This window comes from Crocodylus porosus, unplaced genomic scaffold, assembly GCF_001723895.1.
Source record: "Crocodylus porosus isolate Cpor-Errol unplaced genomic scaffold, CroPor_comp1, whole genome shotgun sequence".
In the NCBI taxonomy this organism is placed as follows: domain Eukaryota; kingdom Metazoa; phylum Chordata; order Crocodylia; family Crocodylidae; genus Crocodylus; species Crocodylus porosus.
The window spans coordinates 41,360,390-41,380,931 of record NW_017728886.1 but is presented as its reverse complement, the minus strand read 5'-3'; the positions used below and the strand labels follow the sequence as shown (position 1 = coordinate 41,380,931).

The following is a 20,542-nucleotide window of genomic DNA, read 5'->3' as shown; positions in this document are numbered from 1 at the left end:
GTTCTGGGCTCCACAATTCAAAAAGGATGTGGAGAGGCTGAGAGCCATGGGGCTCTTTAGCCTGGAAAAGTGCAGGCTCAGGGGTGATCTGATGGCCACCTATAGGTTTATCAGGGGTGACCACCAGTACCTGGGGGAACGTTTGTTCACCAGAGCGCCCCAAGGGATGACGAGGTCAAACGGTCCTAAACTACTACAAGACCATTTTAGGCTCGACATAAGGAAGAATTTCTTTATTCTCCGAGCCCCCAAGGTCTGGACGCTTATCTTGCTGGGATCCTATGACCCCAGCTGACTTCCTGCCCTTTGGGTGGGGGGCTGGACTCAATGATCTTCTGAGGTCCCTTCCAGCCCTAATGTCTTTGAAACTATGAAATCTATGAATTCACACTGTATATTTATTTTCCTGTGCACGAGTTGTTCATAAAATGTTTGAAACTTACATGAGTCTACCTTGCTATAGGTCAGAGGGACAGTTGAGAAAAGTAGTGATTTGTTTTTTGGTCAAGTGAAGCACTGGGGCTGGGCTATATTTGGTTCTTGAGTTTGTTCTTTTTCCCTCTTTTTGTGGTGAGGATGAATGCAGTGAAATACTTACTTACTTTTTCCATTTACAGCTTAAAAAAAATCTTTGAAAATTTGTTTTTTTACAATACCTTACACTTACTGTGCTGCAGTGGTGTGTACACTACAGCGAGCTGCTGGAAACCCAGAGGTCAAGAGTTTGAGGTCCTAGCAGAAGTGCTCACAAGGCAGCCACGTCAGATTCCAGTGAACCTGCAAATTCTGCTAAAAACCTTGTCACAAAAACATAAGACATGAGGAAGGATCTTATACTTGGGGCCTGTCATGTTTGGTTACAGACTATTAAAAATAAAAGTTCTCATTTGAAGAAAAATGGATGAATTGTACACCCAGGGATATCTTGGAGGTCCATAGTACCATCTCTTACATCTCTTGTGTGAAAACTGTCTTGGATGCCATCTAGAGTTTTCAGCTGCTGAGATCAATGGAGCTGCTGCACATTTTCTGTTCTTTAGCATGTTTTAATTCATCCTGGTAGCCAGTGAACTAGCACCAGAAGAAAGTTCAGGACCCACAGGATTTCCATTCCTTTTTTACAGGCTTCAGTTTTATTTTTCTCAAATAATACAGGTTAGCATAACTCCAGCTCTTCATAGACACTTGGCTGGGTTAGACAGACATTTGGCTGGGATGATTTAATCAGGGATTATCCTGCCTTGAACAGGAGGTTGGACTAGATGATCTCATGGTCTGTTCCAGCCTTTTCATATAATTTTATCTATAATAAATGCATAATTTTTTAATATATTTATAAAAACAGGTTATAATGCAGGTAATACAGGTTAACAAACTTGCCTCATATATTACACAGAGACACACGTGCATGCATACACATGCGCGCGTGTGTGTATGTATATATGATATGGTTATGCATTACATATATATATGCTTGTGTGTTTATAATGTATAAGAAGCAAGTTTGTTAACCTGTATTATTTGAGCAAAATAAAATAACCTTACAGTAATGCTAATGTATCACATGTAATGTATAAATGGGTGCTTTTGCTGTCCTGGGATTTCCTGCCAGAGCCTATTGTTACCAGATTTGCCTGTCACTTTAGGTGTACTCATTTATTAGGAGTACATTTCTGGGGCCTCTGTAATTCTATCAGTGTGCTACTTGTGTTTCTATATGGTAGTCTATCTCTCCCTTCTGCAACTCCTCACCTGCAATGGAGCTACCTTGCAGGGTTTAGTTTCAATGGGGCTGCGTTCCTCTAACCACTGAATCAATTGAACACACACACACGTTAACAGCGCGCATCTGAGTCAGGCTGGGTTACTTAGCACTTCCAGCTGACACCCTCACATGGCATGGACTCAGTTCAGCAGGGCAGCAATAAAATGCAGTCTGACACAAGCACCCAGGTTAACAGAGCACATCTGAGTCAGGCTAGGTTACTCAGCACTTCCAGCTGATATCCTTATATGCCCCAGACTCAGCACAGGAACAGAGTACGTCTGAGCTGGGCTGGGTCAATCAGCATTAACAGGCTGACACCCTCATATGCCCTAGCTCAGCACTTCCCAATTTCTTGTCCCAATTGTGATGAGCAAACACCACAGGATTTTTGGGCTTTACAGGGATCTTTGGCTTCGGTAAAAGAAGCATTGCTGCAGAGCAAATGGGGTGGTTGAGAAGAAGGAAGAGTAAATGAGGTTCAGAAAGAGTATGGCAACCAGCTTGACCATAAAAGTATTTTATTGCCAGGTATATGAAACTTACAATGACACTAATAGTAATAGCCTTAGAAGGAGAGACAAACAAACAAAGCAGTTACAATATTGCAGTTTCAGTTGGGTATTTTGGGAAATCTAGCTCAAGTTTGATCAGCAAAAGTCAGGTTTAGAAAGCTGTGCCTTGAGTAAGGGAGAGAGAGGGATTAAACCAAGTCTGAGGTTTAGAAAGTGGTCTTAGAGAGAGAGAGAGAGAGAGAGTGTTCAGGTCTCACCACTCAGCAAAGCTTGAACTGGTTGAGGTTCCTAGGTGTTTGTTGGAGCTTGCAGACAGGCAGAGCCCACAGCACGATCAGTGGAGGTGTTCCAGGCAGGAAAGTGGAACTGGTGCAGGGTTTTGAATCTGAGCACCAGACAGAAACTTGAGCTTGGGTAGGGGTTTTTGTAGGGAAACAACAATGGCTTAAGGGAGAACACAATGTTTGTTTATCAGTAAACGATGCCTCATATGCTGGATAAGAGGAACTGATCACTCTTGGCTATGGGTGGTGTCCCGCACACAGAGAGCGGCTATACAGCGCCCTCCGGTTCATTACTGATCTGGATTTACAGGAGGAGGAAGGGTCGGAAACGTAACGGTTTCAAGCAAAAGAAAGTTTATTTACTCACTCCCCTTGATGAGATGGCTAGAGGAGAGGCCAGGCATGCGTCTTGAGTTGCGGTTCAGGCGGTTACAAACGGGTGCACGTCACGCGATACAGTACAAGAATCGAAACGAGACGCTCCAGAGAACACGGGGAATTATGCTGGAGGGGATTGTTCAGCAGGAGACACTGGGGTGATCGGCCCTGGGGGGTAACTTCAAGTCTGGCTCAAGTTGTGGTGGAATGGCGATCTCCCCAAACAAAGGACGGAGAGAGTTTTTATAACTTTTCTTATCTGGTTTTACTCTGTGTTAGCCAGTCATGACTACAAACGGCTGCTCGGGTTTCAACACAGGCTTTTCCCTCCTGTCATCCCAGCCGTCAGGATGGTGGGGTTTGTTTTCATTTGTGTGGTACTGAGCCTGTTTGGTCACAAGAAGGCGAGTGCGGCACTTCAGTCTGATCTTACAGTTTCAGTTGAGTTAGCTAATTTGAGACTGCACTATTAGTTACGTTTTAGTTACTTTGGGCACCGGTATCTTTCTTTGACGACTATGTTGTCATGGTACCAGGCTTTATATTTAATTCAAGGTTAGTTTCTCATGAGTGGGGGTTTCGAGTGATCTGGATGGGGCACAGGCAAGGATGTGTGCATGCGGCACTGTTGCCAATTTGTACTTGACAGGTGGCATTATTGTGAGGGATCTCAGTATAAATAGGAAGATTCATTGTTTTGGGTACCAATAAAGGAGTTGTCACCACAGTTGGTCTGATAAATGCTGAGCTGGGTGTGTGCAGACATGGGTTGATTGGCATTTGGAGCAGAGATTCCCCATCATGCAGTGCTCCCCTGCTTCTCTGGTCCCAGAGTTTAGTGCAGTCCATGCCTTGGAATCTCTGTTTTCCATTCTGAATGCTAATGGAGGTGCCTGCCTTTCCCATCTCTGATACAAATGGGACTAGGGGAGTTGTCTCAATCCTGACACCCTTATCCGAAGGGTTTCTGAGCGTCTCTCACTGCATCTTCATTGGCTTTTGTAAGTCCTTCTTCTGATCAGTTCTGATTCAGGTAGAGGCTTGGGGGAAGGAGTCCTTCATGAGTCAGACAGGCTGGGTACTGCTCCAGGGTTCCCCAGAACACAGAGCTGACAGGTAACACTATCCACTTCCTTCAAATCTCAGTTCTCCATTCTTCTGTCTCAGAGGTAAGGTGTGTCACTTTCTTCCCTTTTTCTGTGGCTTTCCTCCAGTGAACTGGCTTTCAGCTCCTATACGCTTCTCCTTGCAAGGACTGTGTTCCTAGGACATCTGTCTGGGAGACTGTGAAAAGCCTCTCTGTTTCCTTCTTAACTCTATTCAACTCCCTGAACTTTGGTTGCCCTCAAGTTAGGTCTACTGGGATACAGAGTAAGAATCTTCTGCTGTGTGGCCCCTGTAACTTATTTATTTCACTATGGGAAGATGGTGAACCCATCCAAAGACTGCAGCTGAAACTTACTCCCCTTTCTGCGTAATACTAACATGAGCAAGTGGTTAAAGTTCTCACTAGTGTCCCATATTGCATACATGTCATATTTACCTTATTTAAATGTGCAACCAAGGTGAAATAGATTACCTTTGTTTATTTGATTAGGTCTAAATTGTCTAAATTTATTGTGCAGAATTGTATGCTAAAATTGTTTTTTGTATCCCTTGCCAATGTTTAGATATATTTGGCAGGGGAGGTTTTGACACAAAATGTTAAGTGATAGGAAGGAAAATAATGCTAGTAGCTTTTTTATACAGTTTAAAACTCCTCTTAAATTGAAGTATGAGATATAGCCAAGTTTTATAATACTTTTTCTTTAACAACACTCATGCCACCTCTTTCAGACCAGATAGAAAAAAAGATTTATTTAAAAATAATAAGATTAACACTATTACTGTGATGAGGTAGCTGAGGAGCTAACTTGTAATTACAAATAAATGAGATACTAACACCCTGATTTTAACTGCTTCATGTTAGGCTTGACATATTGCTTGTAGTAGTGTTAATACAGAAGCCTTGCATTAAGAATACAGCATAAGTATCAAGACTCCTGTGATGGTGGTATTATTATTGTTTTTGTGCTTACTGTTTTGTTGTTGTTGTTGTTGTTGTATCTTTTCTAACTGTGTTTATAGCTGAAATTGTTTTGTACAGGTTTTCTGTGTGTCCGGTTTCTCCCAGCTTCATCACTTTAACTCCATGTTGCACCCTACAGCTACCGCCACCAAACATTCATATCTAAATGCAGAAGTCCATGCAACAGAGCATTGTTTCCCAACCTTTTGGTTCTGGTGGCATAGTTCTGGGCGTCTCCCATCCTGCAACACAACAGCTGAATGCAGAGTGGGAGGGGTTGGGGGGGGGCGCGGCTGAACACAGTGCTCAAATGCAAATAACTGGCTGGATCCATGTCCTCCATCTCTGTCTGTCCACAGTGGCAGCAGGCTGGGGGTATGGCTCCAGCCCAAAATTCCGCAGGACACCTGGACATGGCTCTGAGCACACCAGTGTGGCACAGCACATCAGTTGGGAAACACTGCAATAGAGAGAACCTGGTTGAGCGATGAAGATTGATGATTGCCCCTTTCCTTTATTTCTGTGCATGTGTTTCACATTATTTTACCCAGAATATTGAAGTGTTTTGCTGTATAGACAGGGATGGATCACTGATTTAATAAACGATTTGGTACAAACAAGTAATTCTATGAAAGATTCAAAATTTCAAACTTTGACCAAGAATCTCGGTGTCTTAGAAGAGCAAAACTGTATAATATTAATTACATAGTACAGTTTAAGCCAAAATGCTTGGAGAAATCACTTTCTAGTTCTCATTTTCTGTTTAAGCAACTACGGGTGAAATCAAGCAATATAATAAAAATATTAAAAGAAAATTTTATCTAATTATAATACTTTTATTTTAGTGGGTTTTGAACATGGAAAGTTCAACAACAACTTGAGAAGAATTAGAATGAATAATTGTAGCGAGGGAAACGATAAAAGGTGAAGAGCTTAGAAGGGTAGGTAAACAATGTAGCCATCATAAGGGGAAGCAGGATGGACAAGTCAAGTTGGCTGAACAAAACAAGCTGTGGACAAGCTGGCACAAGAATCTAGTCAGCCTCCATGTGGGTGGCCGAGCAGAAAAATGTAGTGACTGCAGCATGTCAGAATTATACTTCACAGAAAATAGAGAAGGGACAGTTTGGTCTGAAAATAATAGTCTGGTAAGCATCCAAAACCTAGTAGTGAATGTAGTTCCCTACCTTGTGATTTAACAGATTAGATACTGGAAATGCCATAAACACTTCTAAAAGAAATAGGAAAATCAGTAAAGGAAAATTATTTGAAATATTTTATTTGATGTGGTGTTTGGGTGGCACTTCCTACCACAGGACCTTTGCATGTAATTTTAAGTACTGCCTATGCACTTCATTAACCAATTAAAATTTTTAAGTTTATTTTTTAAAATAATTTCATTTCACTTTAGAAAAGCTGAACATAAGCCAAGTTTGAATGCATTTCTTGAATTAATGCTGTGATAAATGTCAGTAAATCCAGGTTTATGGCTTTTTATTTTATGGCAAGTCAAAACACCCATATTTTTGGTTGACACACGTAAGTTCTCAAATTCAGGCATCTTGATACAGCATTCATTTGTACATCTGTCCTTGAATCTATTGTTTTTTATTTGTGAAAAAAATTAAAAAGCTGTTGTTTTTCCAGATCTCCAGCTGAAGCCATATCACAAACCTTTGCAACATGTTCGTGACTGGCCTGAAATACTCACTGAACTGACCAACTTGGATCCTCAAAGGGAAACCCCACAGCTTTTCTTGAGAAGAGATGTGAGACTTCCTTTGGAAATTGAAAAAAAGGTCTGCATTAGATGTCCTAATATCAAATACAGGATCAGAAACAGAATCCTCTTATCAACAGGCAGTATATTAATTATTAATCACTAGTTGGCCTTTTGGTTCAGATCAAGCACATTTCACAACTTGTTACCCTGTATTAGAATAGAAATAAATTTGGAACTATTTTTCCATCTGAAACCAAAGACGTAGAAAGAAATGACAACTGCCAGGTTCAGAACTCATGAATTCGACTGTATTAAACATGAAAGAAAAATATTTTTAAGCATAATGGGAAAAGTCAGTTTACATGCTTTGTTTTTCTGCTTGTGTGCAGAAGGTCAGTCCAATTCCTTCTGAAGTCAAAGGATAAACTTCCATGGACTGTGATAGGAGTTGGATCCAGGACAACAGTAGAATAACCCTTTTAACTATTTAACATTTTAAGATTGACTTTACTTCGTTTTCTTAATTACAGAAAACACTTGCATTCCAAATAAATAAATTAGCAATAAGGAAATTCCTATAAACATTGGTTCCTCATAAATTGCTGTTTTTCCACCAGAGGGAAAACTTGTTAAAGTGCACTCCCTAGCAATTGGAAAGATTAAATATAATTAAAATATAGGCAGCAATCAACCAATATTTCAGTCCTCCTGAATTAGAACCTGCGCTAATCAATGAAGTTTTTCTCCCTTCCTCTTCATTTTGTAATGGCCAAATTTTGTCACTGTTACTCATATTAATACATTTATCTTGCATTGATAAATGTAGTCAAAATGACTAACAGTCTACTGAAAATGACTAACAGTAGTACAGTTTGTTCCTAAAGAGGTACTAGAGAGTGGAAAAAAAAGATTGCTTGATTATGTAAAACTTGTTGGAATTTATAGGTTTGATGTTGGTATTCAGAAATAAATTTGATTTTGAATAGTGTGCCATTCAGTTGTAAATTAAAGTGTTGAATCAGTATGGATTTATAATTTACAGATATTGGAAATATTTGTAATCAGTATAGGTGAACCATGGTTTTTGTTCTGTTGTAAGAGAAAATACTACTAAAGCACATATTTCATTTTAATAAGGGTTACATCTTTTTCTTCCATTGTCGAAGCAGCAAATATATACCTAGTTTGTAAACAGAAAGTAAATGTAATAAAAACATTTAAAACTTTTATTTTTTTAAAATAGATTGAGGATCCACTGGCTATCCTTATCCTGTTTGATGAAGCCAGATATAATTTGCTGAAAGGCTTCTATACATCACCGGATGCCAAGCTGATCACCCTGGCAAGTCTGCTGCTACAAATAGTCTATGGAAATTATGAGAGTAAGAAACACAAACAGGGTTTTCTGAAGTAAGTGACTGCTATGATTTTGTTTTTAAGATGACATGTTTTTCAGACAAGTTCTAAACTGTTTCATTTATTCCCAAGTAAATTTTACCTGTGAGATACTGGCTAGTTGATTAAAACCCATGCCTGACATCCAGTATCTGGAGTATGTTTTAGAACTATGCATCACTGTCTAATCATTTAATTCCCATAACAATAATAGTTGTGCATCAAATACTTTGTGTCTAGGACTGAAAGTATATCATTTCCATCTAGTTCACAAGACTTAAGAATTCAGTGTTTTCCAGTGAGAATGTTACAATTCAAAAGAAAAAATATGTTAGGTAATTTCATGCATTGATTCTAGGGGTATATTTAACTCTTGTTATTCTTTCCCATTTATTTTCTTTTGATCTTGAGCTGTGGTTTTAGTGGATTGGTGAAGTAGCCTTTCAACTTTTGAGCTCATCATACAAGAAACCATGAGCTCCTGACAACTCAGAACAAAACCCTGTCAGCTGGGGCAGCTTTAGATGAACATAGTTGTGAAACCTGGAGCTTGTCCCTGCAATTCCATACTCCTGTGAATAGTACCTCTAAAATTTGTTTCCATTAAATTTTGTGTTGTCTTACTGTTTTTGTAAGACAGGAATAATTTTTGTTATTTATGCTTTAAGTTTTTCTGGGCTTGATCTGGAACAATTTAATGTATTTATCAAAAGATCTGTCCTTGCAAATGTGTTGCATCAGCCATCTTGCTTTCATGTCACCTGTAATATTTTGAAGTTAATAGACCAAATATTGAGCTTTGACTCGTGGCCAGACTGCGTCCTGCACCCCTGTGTTTCTGGGATGCCCATTATATTTTCCAACAGCTGTCCAGGACCAGTCTCTGAAATCCAGAACTGTCCTGGCTAAAACAGGACATATGGTCACCCTAACCCTAAGTGACATTTTTGTTTGCATGAATATGGTCCAGCCAGGGGTTGAAATGGCCCCAATATAATTAAAATCTCTGATGGAGACTTTGTACTGGCCTGGACTCAGATGAAGTGCCTATGTATCCCATCCATAACATCTCCTGGCCCTGCACCATCCACAATGCAGGTGATTAAGAATGGGTAAAAAGAAAATCCACTGTGCTGGTTCAGCATTACCTGAAAATTCCTCTCTTGTGGAAGATGTCAGTTGTCCTTTTAAGAAATTTTTTCAGCTGCTGAGGCAACACAGAGAGCTAATATTTACCTCAATATTTGTAATGTACTGGGGTATTGGATACTGTGCTTTGTCCCATATTTGGGTCAGTAAGGAACAATAGGTAATATTTGGGCTCTTTTTTCCAGTGAAGAAAACCTTAAATCCATAGTGCCTCTCACCAAACTAAAAAGTAAGGCTCCTCACTGGACAAACAGGATACTCCATGAATACAAGGTAAGAACATTAACATTAATTCACCAATTTCTGGGAATCCTGTTTAAAAATCCTCCATTATTTTTCAGGCACATTCTGCTACTATTGTGCAGAGTAGCAATATTAACATACATAACTGGAAAGAGTTGTGCCACCTCCCTCGCTGATTTATTTACATGCCAAAACTCTGTTATGCAAACAGTTCTTGTCTGGTGAGAAGGCTCCTGACCCCTTATCCCACTGACAGTTTTTTTATTACTGAATACAGTGTTTCATACAAACATCATAAAAACTGAATATAGCTTAATATTAGCTGCATGTCAACATTAACTTGAAGTGCCTATGGAGTTAATGAGAGTTTTGAGGTCACAGTCTTGAACTTAGGCCCCTAAGGGTATGTCTGTACAAAAAGACTTAAGTGTTAGGTTGAACGTAGGATATACCTGTATGATGCAAGACAGCACTGTGCAGAGAATGCCTGAGCTATCCCTGTTGGCATCAGCTCCAGAATACATAGCAGTATAGCATGTCAGTGTATCACTGCAACTGAGGTACTAAGAAGCAGTTTTACCAACTCAGGTGCGATGTCACATTGCCACTTCTGGTTCCAAAATTACTTGAGTATCTCTACTTAGTGCTGCCGTATGCCATATAGACATACCCTAAATTCCACCTAGGTCCCATTTTAGGTTCATTAGATCCTTTTGTTAATCTGTCCCTTAGTTCAAGTGCAGTCTCATCCATAGATGCATCTCATGCAGGTCCAAGGAGGTGATCCTCCCCCTCTATGCAACACTGGTCAGGCTGCAGTTGGAGTACTGCATCCAGTTCTGGGCGCTGCACTTCAGGAGGGATGTGGACAGCATCAAGAGGGTCCAGAGGAGGGCCACCTGCATGATCAGGGGGCAGCAGGGCAGGGCCTACAAGGAGAGGCTAAGGGACCTGAACCCATTCAGCTTCCACAAGAGAAGGTTGAGGGATCTAGTGGCCATTTACAAACTAGTCAGAGGGGACCAGCAGGCACTGGGGGAGTCCCTGTTCACCTGAGCAGTACCAGGGGTGACTAAAAATAATGGTCACACGCTGACAGAGTAGATTCAGACTAGACATCAGGAGGCGCTACTTCACTGTCAGGGCGGCTAGGATCTGGAACCAACTTCTAAGAGAAGTGGTGCTGGCTCCTACTCTGAGGGTCTTTAAGAGGAGGCTAGATGAAGACCTTGCCGAGGTCGTTTGATCCCAGTACTCTTTCCTGCCATGGCAGGGGTCGGATTTGATGATCTGCTCAGGTCCCTTCCGACCCTACCAACTATGAAACTATGAGTACCTTTGCCATAAAAAGTGCTTTAAGAATCTTAACTACAACTTTACCCTCTTGGAAAAAACCATATAGCAAAAGTAACCTCATTAACAATGTTTTTCACTCTTTGCTGCTATAATTCTAGAGTCTCAGTACCAGTGAAGGTGTAAGTAAAGAGATGCATCACCTACAGCGCATGTTCTTACAGAACTGCTGGGAAATTCCTACCTATGGAGCAGCTTTTTTCACAGGACAAGTGTTCACAAAAGCAAGTTCAAGCAGTCATAAAGTCATCAGAGTGTATGTAGGAGTAAACATAAAAGGCTTGCATCTCCTCAATATGGAAACTAAGGTGCGTTTAGACATTTTTACAGGCAGTTTACCTAGTAAACGTTATCCGTCCCCTTAACTTCTATATACTGGTGATCATTTCATATCAAAGCATTGAGTTAAAATCTTGGACGTATTTACAATCAATACATCTAGTTTATCAGTTGACCATTTTAAAAGTTCCTACTGCATATCCTGTATCCTAAGTGTCAGAATCTCATTTAAATGAACTGTGGAAAATTCAGATTATAACTCAGATAATATTTTAAATTCTTATAATTTTCTCCTTTTCAATGTAGGCTTTACTCATCAGTCTAAAATACGGTTGCTTTATGTGGCAGTTAGGAGATGGAGATACTTGTTTTCAAATCCACAGTCTGGAAAACAAAATGAGCTTTATAGTGCATACCAAACAGGTAAGCAATGACAAAATTTAGTTAAGTATTGGAAGTCTGTTATAAGAAATGTCCAATGCATATTGTGTACAGTAAAAATAAAACATATTTAACTGGAATTCTAAGGGGGAGAAAATATGCTGTGTGGAATATTCATTGCTTCAAACTAATGTTTGTTTTGATTGTCCTATTTTGAGAAATATGTAGATTAAGAAACCTAATGAGGTAGTTTCTCTATAAAATCCTGTTTGTTAGCTGAATAATACACTGTATGTACAGTTTTCTTATTTACTTCTAGTTGATCATTTACCCTCTTTTATCCACATTTATGCTTATTTCCCAGCTAGATCTATTCTCTTATATCCTTTCTCCTTTGAAAGAGACTCACCATTTCAAACTAGTGCTGTGACTTTTCTTAGGTCTCTATAATATTTCAGGGAAACACTATGTTTTTTCCTTACTGAAGGATTTACACAATATTGCAACCAATAAGCATTCAGAAAATGTAAGTCAAGCCTGAAAACAGCATGATTGATTTCAGATGTATTTTTTATGCAGTGGGAGGGGGACATGTTCAAGGCAAATGTCCAATAGTTAGATTCTATATGGAAAAATATAACAAATTTATACCTTTTTAATATATAGACTCTAATTATTGGGAGCTCACTTACATTCAGGGGCATCTTTATATTTGAATAAATGAGGTATGTGATATTATTTTGTGAAGAAATTACAACTTTGTGTGTCTTACATGGATTGGCAACTGTAACTACAATAATTACAGGTGAGTTTGCATTGCTGTTTCCATTTCCCAAAGTTATGGGGAGGAGAAAGAGATTGTGTAGTGAGGTTGTGTAGAAAGAGGTTGTTTGAAAATAGGTATGGGTTGAGATATCTAAGTGGTTTGAGGGGATAGATGTCATTATGGTTGTTCTTAGTTTATCTACCTCATTGCCTAAAATGAATTAAAGTATCATTTCAACTACCATGGAGAGTGGACCAATGCTACTAATCATGAGAAACCTCATATTGTTTTAATTTCAGAAGATTAATTAATTAAGACTAATTTCATAGTCACACAATATGGAAACAACTTATTACAAAATACCAGAGCAATAGAAATATTGTTTTAATTAGGGTTGGGTATTTGACCAGTCAAATAAAGTTTGGTCAATTGACCAATCAAATATTGGTCAAAAATCGTAAAAGATTACTGATAGGTCCAAATAATACAAAGAAAAAGCACCTTTTTCCATTAAGAAATGTGTCAAAAAACAATAAAAAATCACATTTCTATCAAGGAAACTACAAAAAAAGGTTTTTTTGTAAAATTGCTATAATTCTTAATTGGTCAAAAAAAATGTAGTCGACCAGTCAGTTGACAATATTTGACTGGCCAATAGACCAGCTTGCCAACCCTAGTTTTGATTATTAAACAGAGAACAAACTTTGTTTTTAAAACAACAGATTTCTTTAGTTTTAATGTCAGTGAAAGCGACATGAGCTAAAGTAAAGGCAGCTGTACTGATTTTTCATTTAATTGAGAGAAATTTAAAAAAATGAACTGAGAAATTCCATTTCTCATAGTAACCTTTTGGTCCAGACAAAATCATTACATAAGTAGTTGGATAACCGTAGAATCATAAAGAAGTAGAGCTGGAAGAGACCTCCATAGGTCATCTAGTCCAGTGGTTCTCAGCTTCTTTTCTACCAGGACCCATGTGTAAGCATCAATGGCCAGTCCCAACACAGTAAATAGTTTAAGTAGAAAACAGGCCCCTGGCCCTCTTGGTGCCCCTCACTCCTGACCCACTGCCCCCTACAGCCAGGCCCCAGCGAGTGGGGCAGGGAGAGGGGTGTGGGGCATGGGGGAAAAACCCACCATTTCTCATATTTTTCTCCATTATACAAGAATCCATTTTTAAAGTTTGTTCATGACCCTTTCATGTATTCTTGCAACCCTCTTTTGGGTTGTGAACCATGGGTTGAGAAACTCTTAATCTAGTACAACTCCCTGCCTGAGGCAGGATCATTCTTATACAAGCCATCCTATACAAATCCATTGTCTAAGCTCCTAGCAAAACTGGAGTCAACCAGACACAACATAAAATACAGGACCCTGGTAAAGCAGGGGGACCATGGCAGCCAACATCTTGCTGCTGCAAAGGTACTTAAAATAGGATGAAGAAATCCCAGGAAGGAGGCCACACTTCCCACTACAGAGGAAGACAATAACCTCCAGTCTGTACCACTCTGACCATGGGATAAAATTCCTTCATGACCACAGATAACGCAATCATTCTGACCCTCAGCAGAGGGGCAAGACCCCCTAGCCAAGAACCTCTGGTTTTAAGTGCCAGCAGAAGCATTGGCACACCCCAGTGAAAATCCCCAGCCTTGGCTGCAACCAACACCCAATGCTTCTGAAAACCCATGCTCAAAATCAATAGCTCAGGTTCAGACTGGGATGAGGCATTAAGTGGGGTTCTTCAGAGGTCTGTCTTAATTCTAGTACTGTTCAGTATTTTCATTCATGACTTGCAGGATGGAACTGAAAACATACCAAGTAAATCTATGCATTCCACCCCGCTGGGTAGAATAGCAGACATTTTAGATAATTAGAAAAAAGGTCTGAAATAGGATGAAATTCACAAGGACAAATGAAAAGTACTACTCTTTGAAGGAAAGAATCAAATACACAAATATAAAATAAGGTGAGGTTGCAGACTGTAAAAAAGAATCTGAAGGTTGTCTGAGGTGGCTTATGGAGGGTTGATCATGGCTTGAACAGAGGTTGATTTAAATAACCTCTGAAGAGCCCTTCCAGCCCCATTTTTGGTTTGTAGTTCTATGAATTTTTATTTTAATCCCTAAGTGGTATTAGTAACAGGGATAAGTATAATACAAACCAGTTTATTTAAATTCATTGTGGTTCTTATGTTGTTTGGAAAATTGTAATAGAATTTTATTTTTTTCTTTATGTAGGCTGGTCTGGTCGTAAAACTGCTGATGAAATTAAGCAGCCAGTTACTGCCTAGTGAAAGAAATGACTGACAGATATGGATGGTGGTTTAGGATTACTCAAAAATAACTGTATTTTCATCAAAATACACTTTCACACATGAGTTTTGCATAATGAAAAATGTGAAAGTTTTATAGACATTTTTTACCTTGTACAAAAGCTGCATGGTTTATTTTTTTAAACAAATGTATGCATCATAATTATTTGTATAAAGATATTTTCCCATATAAGCTATTCTAAGTTTTGAGCTAAAACCTAGTAATAAAGATATTGACATAAAAACAGGTATGCCAAAATTAGCATGTGTGGACCAAATAAAATGCAGTATACTTCTGTTCCCAGTGGATTCTGTAAGTTTTACATGTAACTATTATTAGGTACATAAAATCTGAATGTACCTATTACTAGCTTTTAGGTAATGCTGTGGAATACAGTAAAATCTTTACAGTTGATGATAACCTTTGTTAGGCAACCTGCTTGTTAAAAAGAGGAATTACTGAGTAAACTCTACTCCAGCTTCATTAAGAGCCTTACCAATCTTTTATGTAATTACTTTTCATGTGTGTTTAATTTGTTTTTTGTTACATTTGCTAAGATTTGATTGGACTTGAAAAAGTTTTTTATACTTAAAAAGACATACCAGTATTATTTTAGAATATTGCACAAGGAGAGCTAATAGGAAATATATATTAAAATTTTCAGAAGCCATAAGTGTGTAGCATAGTTACTGTTTTAAAATTACTGGCTATTTACTTTTGCTATACAATTCAAACAAGTTTATGCTTAAAAATAGATTTGTAAAATGCTTCCATTACATAGAAGACATCAGGAACATTCTGTACATACTGCTTACTGGATTCCAACACCCTTGCATTGAGTAAAGTTATGTTCAGCAGGTACTTATTTCCAAAAAGTTCTCAGGCTTATACTTTGCTTGAATTCATTGGCACTCCATATAGGAAAGGATTTGAAGATTCAGGGTTTATAGTACAGAGATAGAAAATGGGCATCAAAAAAGCATGACTTGCTGTAAAAGTATCAGGTCCTAAAAACAACTCACTAATAGGAAATGATAGGATCATCATATTTTTTGCTATTAAAAAATATGCATGACCAAATTTTGACATGCTTTCAGGCTGTTGAATCAGGCCCCAATTCAAATATATACAGTGTTTGCTTAGTGTGGCATTTCAAGCTGCCATACAGAATCTGAAATACAATGATGAACTCTAAAGTGCTATGCTGTATCTACTGATTTCTGAAATTTCAAGATGGTACGATGTAGTTTTAACCTTATCTCACATTGTGTTTTAACAGGTATAGTGTGGCCAGAATGACTTGCAATTATTTTTCAATAAAGTAAAATATTTGCGTTGACTTCCAAATTTTCAAATAAAAGTTGAACAATTTGACATTGGATATAGTAGGATTTTGCAGTACCTTCAAGTTTGCAATCAGAAGTCTCTAAAAAGCAGGCAATTTTTTTAAAATGTATGCTGGAAAAAGTTGTATACTATAGAACTTTCTTTCAAGATATATCTACACTACATAAGCTTCATTGGCCTGCAGTGTTGTAAATCTTTCTGGAGAGATTGTATTGCCTTTTATTTGAAGTAAATATTACACCAGTTGGTACCATCTATATTGCATCATAGCTATCACATGGATCCAATACCAGAACATACTTTTATCTCCAGCACTTTGTTAGAAAACTAGGAGAAATGTATAATGTTAAGAACATGTATATAAATGTCATAGTTGCATATTTAAAAATAAAGTAATATGTCTTTTTTTTCTATCACCTTATTTATTTGTATCTGTTAGCTGCTCTTTGCAACGATGGCCAGATGTACTATTATAAATAGCCCCACCAGTATGCAAATACTACTGAATTAGACTTACTACTTAACCTAGAACAGGGGTTTTCAACCTTTTTGGTCGTTGTACTCCCAGCAGCCGATGGATGAGTGGGGGAGTCACCTGCCCGGCTGTGAAACCTGCGTGTACTCCTGGTTGACAACCCCTGACCTAGAACATCCAATTTCCTATTTACAAGTTATATAGGAGACTGTCTGTCTGGAAGCCTCCCTACGATCATATTTAAGAGTGTAACTGTATACATTTAGAAGTCTGCTGCTTGTACAGTGCCTTTGAAAGGATGGAGAAACTGGTTAGTGAAACTTGCATCTCTTCCAAACATTGTCTCAGTGATCTGAAAAAGCTATATAAAGCTTGCAGAGGCCATACAGAGGTGGGATAAGTAAGAAATCAGTCGTACAAAACACCCAAGTAGACTGAGCTCATTCAGATCCCATCCATTTTGATAGGATCACACATCTGGCAGGGAAATGACTACTTTTTGCACAGTGCTGGCCTAAGCAGAACTTGCTGAAGCTGCACAATATGCCTTTCGTTAGGGTAGTCTAGGAGGTAACCAACCCTCCAAGCTCCATCGGGCAGCGTGTTTGTTGGCTTTCATTCCAATAGGACATCAAAGTCCAAAATTAGTCATCCTATGTCAGGACTTGCAGGCTTTCCCTGGAGCCAGCCTGGTGGGGCAGTTATCCGCACCAAGACCAGTTATGCCTGGGGCATGCGAACACATTTGTTCTGAGTCCGGTGGAAATGACTGGAGTTGGGATCTGTTCCCTGGAAGTCTTTTTAAGTTGGATGCTGCTACAGCCACTGCTGCCACCGAAGGCTACGGTCTCCGTGGCCCTGGGTGTGTTAAATCCGGAGAGAGCGGAGCGGAGCGGGGCTGGGCTGCACCGCACAAGCTAGAGAAGAGAGCGCGCACGAGCTCCAGCTCACTTCATGGCCGTCTCCTTTCGCTAGTCTGGCAGGTGAATGAATCGCTGCCCGGTCCGATCGGCGGTTCGGGGGGCTGCCTGCCTCGGGTGACCCCCACCTCCGCCCAGCTTTGCCCACGTGCGGCCCGGCCAAGCCCCCCACTCCTGTCTCACTGGGCACAGAGGCGCGAAGGGCCGCGTCGCTGCCCAGTGCGCATGCACCCCTGCATGTGGAGTGACGCGACCCGTTGTCATGGCAACTGGACGCCGGGTCTAAGGAGCCGCGCGGCCCGCCTCGCCCCCGGGCCCGGGCCAGAGCGGAGGGGCTGCTGCCGAGCCCCGGTGAGGGAATGAAGGCTCCAGCCAGCACTCAAGGCTTGCCGCCGGACCAGCTGCTGCGGCGCCTGGTGGCAGCCCTGCCGTGGTGTTGTGGTGACCCGCATCTCCTAGGCCGCCCCCAGCAGCAGCCTGCCCCTCTGCGCCTCCCCAGACCCCCCCCCCGCCGGCCTGCATGGGGGGCACAAGTCGTGGTATAAGTTACGGGGGAGCTGGGGGTGCTGAACTCCGCCATAAGAGATGAAAGCCCCCTGTAAGATTTGAAAATCGTAACTTGGGGGGCATCTCTGATTTTATTAGGGCATCTGATGGGCAGCCCCATTTTTTTTTCAGAAGATCGGCCCAAACACACGTCAAAGTGTTGTTCAGGGCCCCCCCCCCCACACACACACACACACACGTCAAAGTGTTGTTCAGACCCTCAAGTCGGTCCCTGAAGCTTGCAAAGAAAAATATTTCCATCTATTTAGTTGGTTGAATAAAAGATATCAACCAGGTTTACCCAAAGAACCTTGTTTGTCCTTGGCATAAATCATCCGTAGGCGTCTTACAGGATGGAAAGCAACTGAGATGTAAGAAGAACATTGTGAGTCACGTCTCACCTGAGGCTGTGACCATTTGAGTGCCTGAGGGGCACAAAATCAGACTCCTTTTAAAGCCAATTCATTGTCAGCATTATCTTATTTCCTTGCAGTCCTTATTATTTCAAGTATCTGTGTTTATCTTTACATGTGTATGTTAAGAATACAGCAATGTAGTGTAAGAGTGATGTTGTAGCCAGGATAGGAAAAAAACTATTAGGGTGATATCTTTTATTGGGCCAGCGACGTAGCTGGGGTGAAATTAGATAAATTTCTGAATGTAAGACATCCTTACTTGCCTCTTTGATTATAGGAAGCAACGCACAACAAGTGAAGCACAGCACAGGGGAGGGGCTGAGAGAAATCCTCCAGTGTAGCAGGAGTGCTGATTGTAGCCATATTATTCTAAGGACACAGCAAACAAGGGTTTTTGGGTAAATCTTTTATTAAACCAGCTAAATAGTTGGAAGTGTTCTTTGTAAGCTTTCAGGCACAAACACCCTTCTCCAGGCATAAGAGAGAATCTACTGGTGTTTTGTGTTCTCCTGGGTAGAACAGAAGCCAAAATTCAAAATGCAGGTCTGTGGAAATACAAATGCATGGCAGTGAGGAGATGATGGATGTAAGACAGGTAGTTGGCGGGGGGATGTTGACCTGGTGATAAAATGTAGCTGGTAAAATGTAGAGGTGTTACCTGGGGTTATTGGGTGGCAGGCAGGTTATAATGTGCCATAAATCCAATGAATATATTTAGTCCATGATTTTGTATCCTGTAAATTTATTAAGTGAAGTTCGTAGGCTTGTCTTTGAAAAGTATTCTGTAAATTCCCTTTGAGGATTACAGCTGAGAGATTGGAGAGAGAGTGGTTTTCTTGTGAGAAATGTGCCCCCACAGGTAGTTGGGTATTGTCTTTGATAGATTTTTTGGTCTGCATCCATTCTGGTACACAGTTGTTGTTTGGTTTCTCTTATGTATTTTTCTATCAGGATATTTCATGTACTGGATGAGATATATTACACTTCTGGAGGTGCAGGTGTAAGATTCAGTAATGGTGATGGTTCTGTTGTGGGGTGTAGTTATTGTAGGGGTGGTAGAAATGTGTTGGCAGTTTCTACATTTCTTGTCCTGGCATGATCTGGATGCATTCAGTGTGTTTTGGGTCATAGGAAGTTTGCTTCTGGTAATGAGGTTTGGTCCTTGTTTAAAGGCTAAGCTGTGTGGTTCTGGAAAGATCTCTTTAAGAACTGGGTCTTATTCTAGTATGGGTTGCAACTGTCTGAGGATTTTCTGTATAGGTTCCAGGGAAGGATGGTATGTCATAACTAATGGGGTGTGATTCATGGGGATTATCTTTTTTTGTACTGCAACAATTTTTCACATGACATCTGGATGGCTCTTTCAAAAGTGCAATCTATCTCTCTGGAGGAGTGTCCTTGTTCAGTCAAAGCCCTTTTGAGATTTGCAAGGTGATGGGTGTTCTCAGTGCAAATTTGGTAGTATCAGAGGACTTGTCTGTATATTACAGCTTTCTTCATGTGTTTAGGGTGATTGGGTAGATATACGTGTTGGTCTGTGTGGTTTCTTTTATATGGTGTTAGCAGCCACACAATTAGCAGAAGAGAAGAAGCTGAATACTGGGAGATCAATACCTATCAAAAGAGGAAATGATGGTGGGGGGAGAAGGCAGTTAGTTTCACCTTCCTTGCGTGGAAAAAATTCAAGAGTTGGATAAATTATCTATAAATCCAACATCAATATTTAATCCCTGGTTCTCAGTGACCAGATGGCTTATGGATTTTTGTTCCCAAATTCTCCTTTTAAAGGAGCACCATGGATAGCAAGGACAGAGATGGAGTGGTTGTTCTGTGAGAAATGTGCTCCTAGGCTGCTGGCAGGCCAGGTTCTTTGGGTAGATGTGATATTTTTTTATTAGACCAAGTAGCTGGAATAAAATTCTTTGCAAGTTTTCAGGTGCAATCACCTTTCTTCAGGCACAGGGAGTCTCTGCTGTTCTGTGATCTCCAGGGAATGAAAGAAACTGACAGACATGAAAAAAACCCAAACATTTGACCAGAAAAGGAACTGTGTTATTTCGACCTGGCTTCCCAGTGTCTATATAGATCAGATGCTTCACCAGGGCTTTTTGGCACTTTTATCTAATAGCTCATTCAATCAGTTATTATATAAATATGCCAAAAAGCCCCAGTGCATTGGGCAAGACGGCTCAAACTAACAATAATAGGCTATGTTTTAAGTATT

The 20,542-nt window shown here is 40.1% G+C and overlaps 1 protein-coding gene across 6 annotated transcripts in view; it reads left to right on the top strand.

The window, feature by feature from the left end:
* The window catches only part of KRIT1 (KRIT1, ankyrin repeat containing), a 42,913-nt gene extending 26,531 nt beyond the window's left edge, over window positions 1-16,382 (top strand). For all 6 annotated transcript variants that reach the window (XM_019533129.1, XM_019533121.1, XM_019533132.1 and 3 more), the window contains 6 exons: window positions 6,658-6,809; window positions 7,977-8,143; window positions 9,463-9,550; window positions 10,975-11,181; window positions 11,459-11,575; window positions 14,540-16,382. In XM_019533129.1, coding sequence (XP_019388674.1) covers window positions 6,658-6,809; window positions 7,977-8,143; window positions 9,463-9,550; window positions 10,975-11,181; window positions 11,459-11,575; window positions 14,540-14,608 — 800 coding nt within the window. In that variant the 3' untranslated portion in view covers window positions 14,609-16,382. The remainder of the gene's footprint in view (window positions 1-6,657; window positions 6,810-7,976; window positions 8,144-9,462; window positions 9,551-10,974; window positions 11,182-11,458; window positions 11,576-14,539) is intronic.
* The last annotated feature ends 4,160 nt before the right edge of the window (window positions 16,383-20,542 follow it).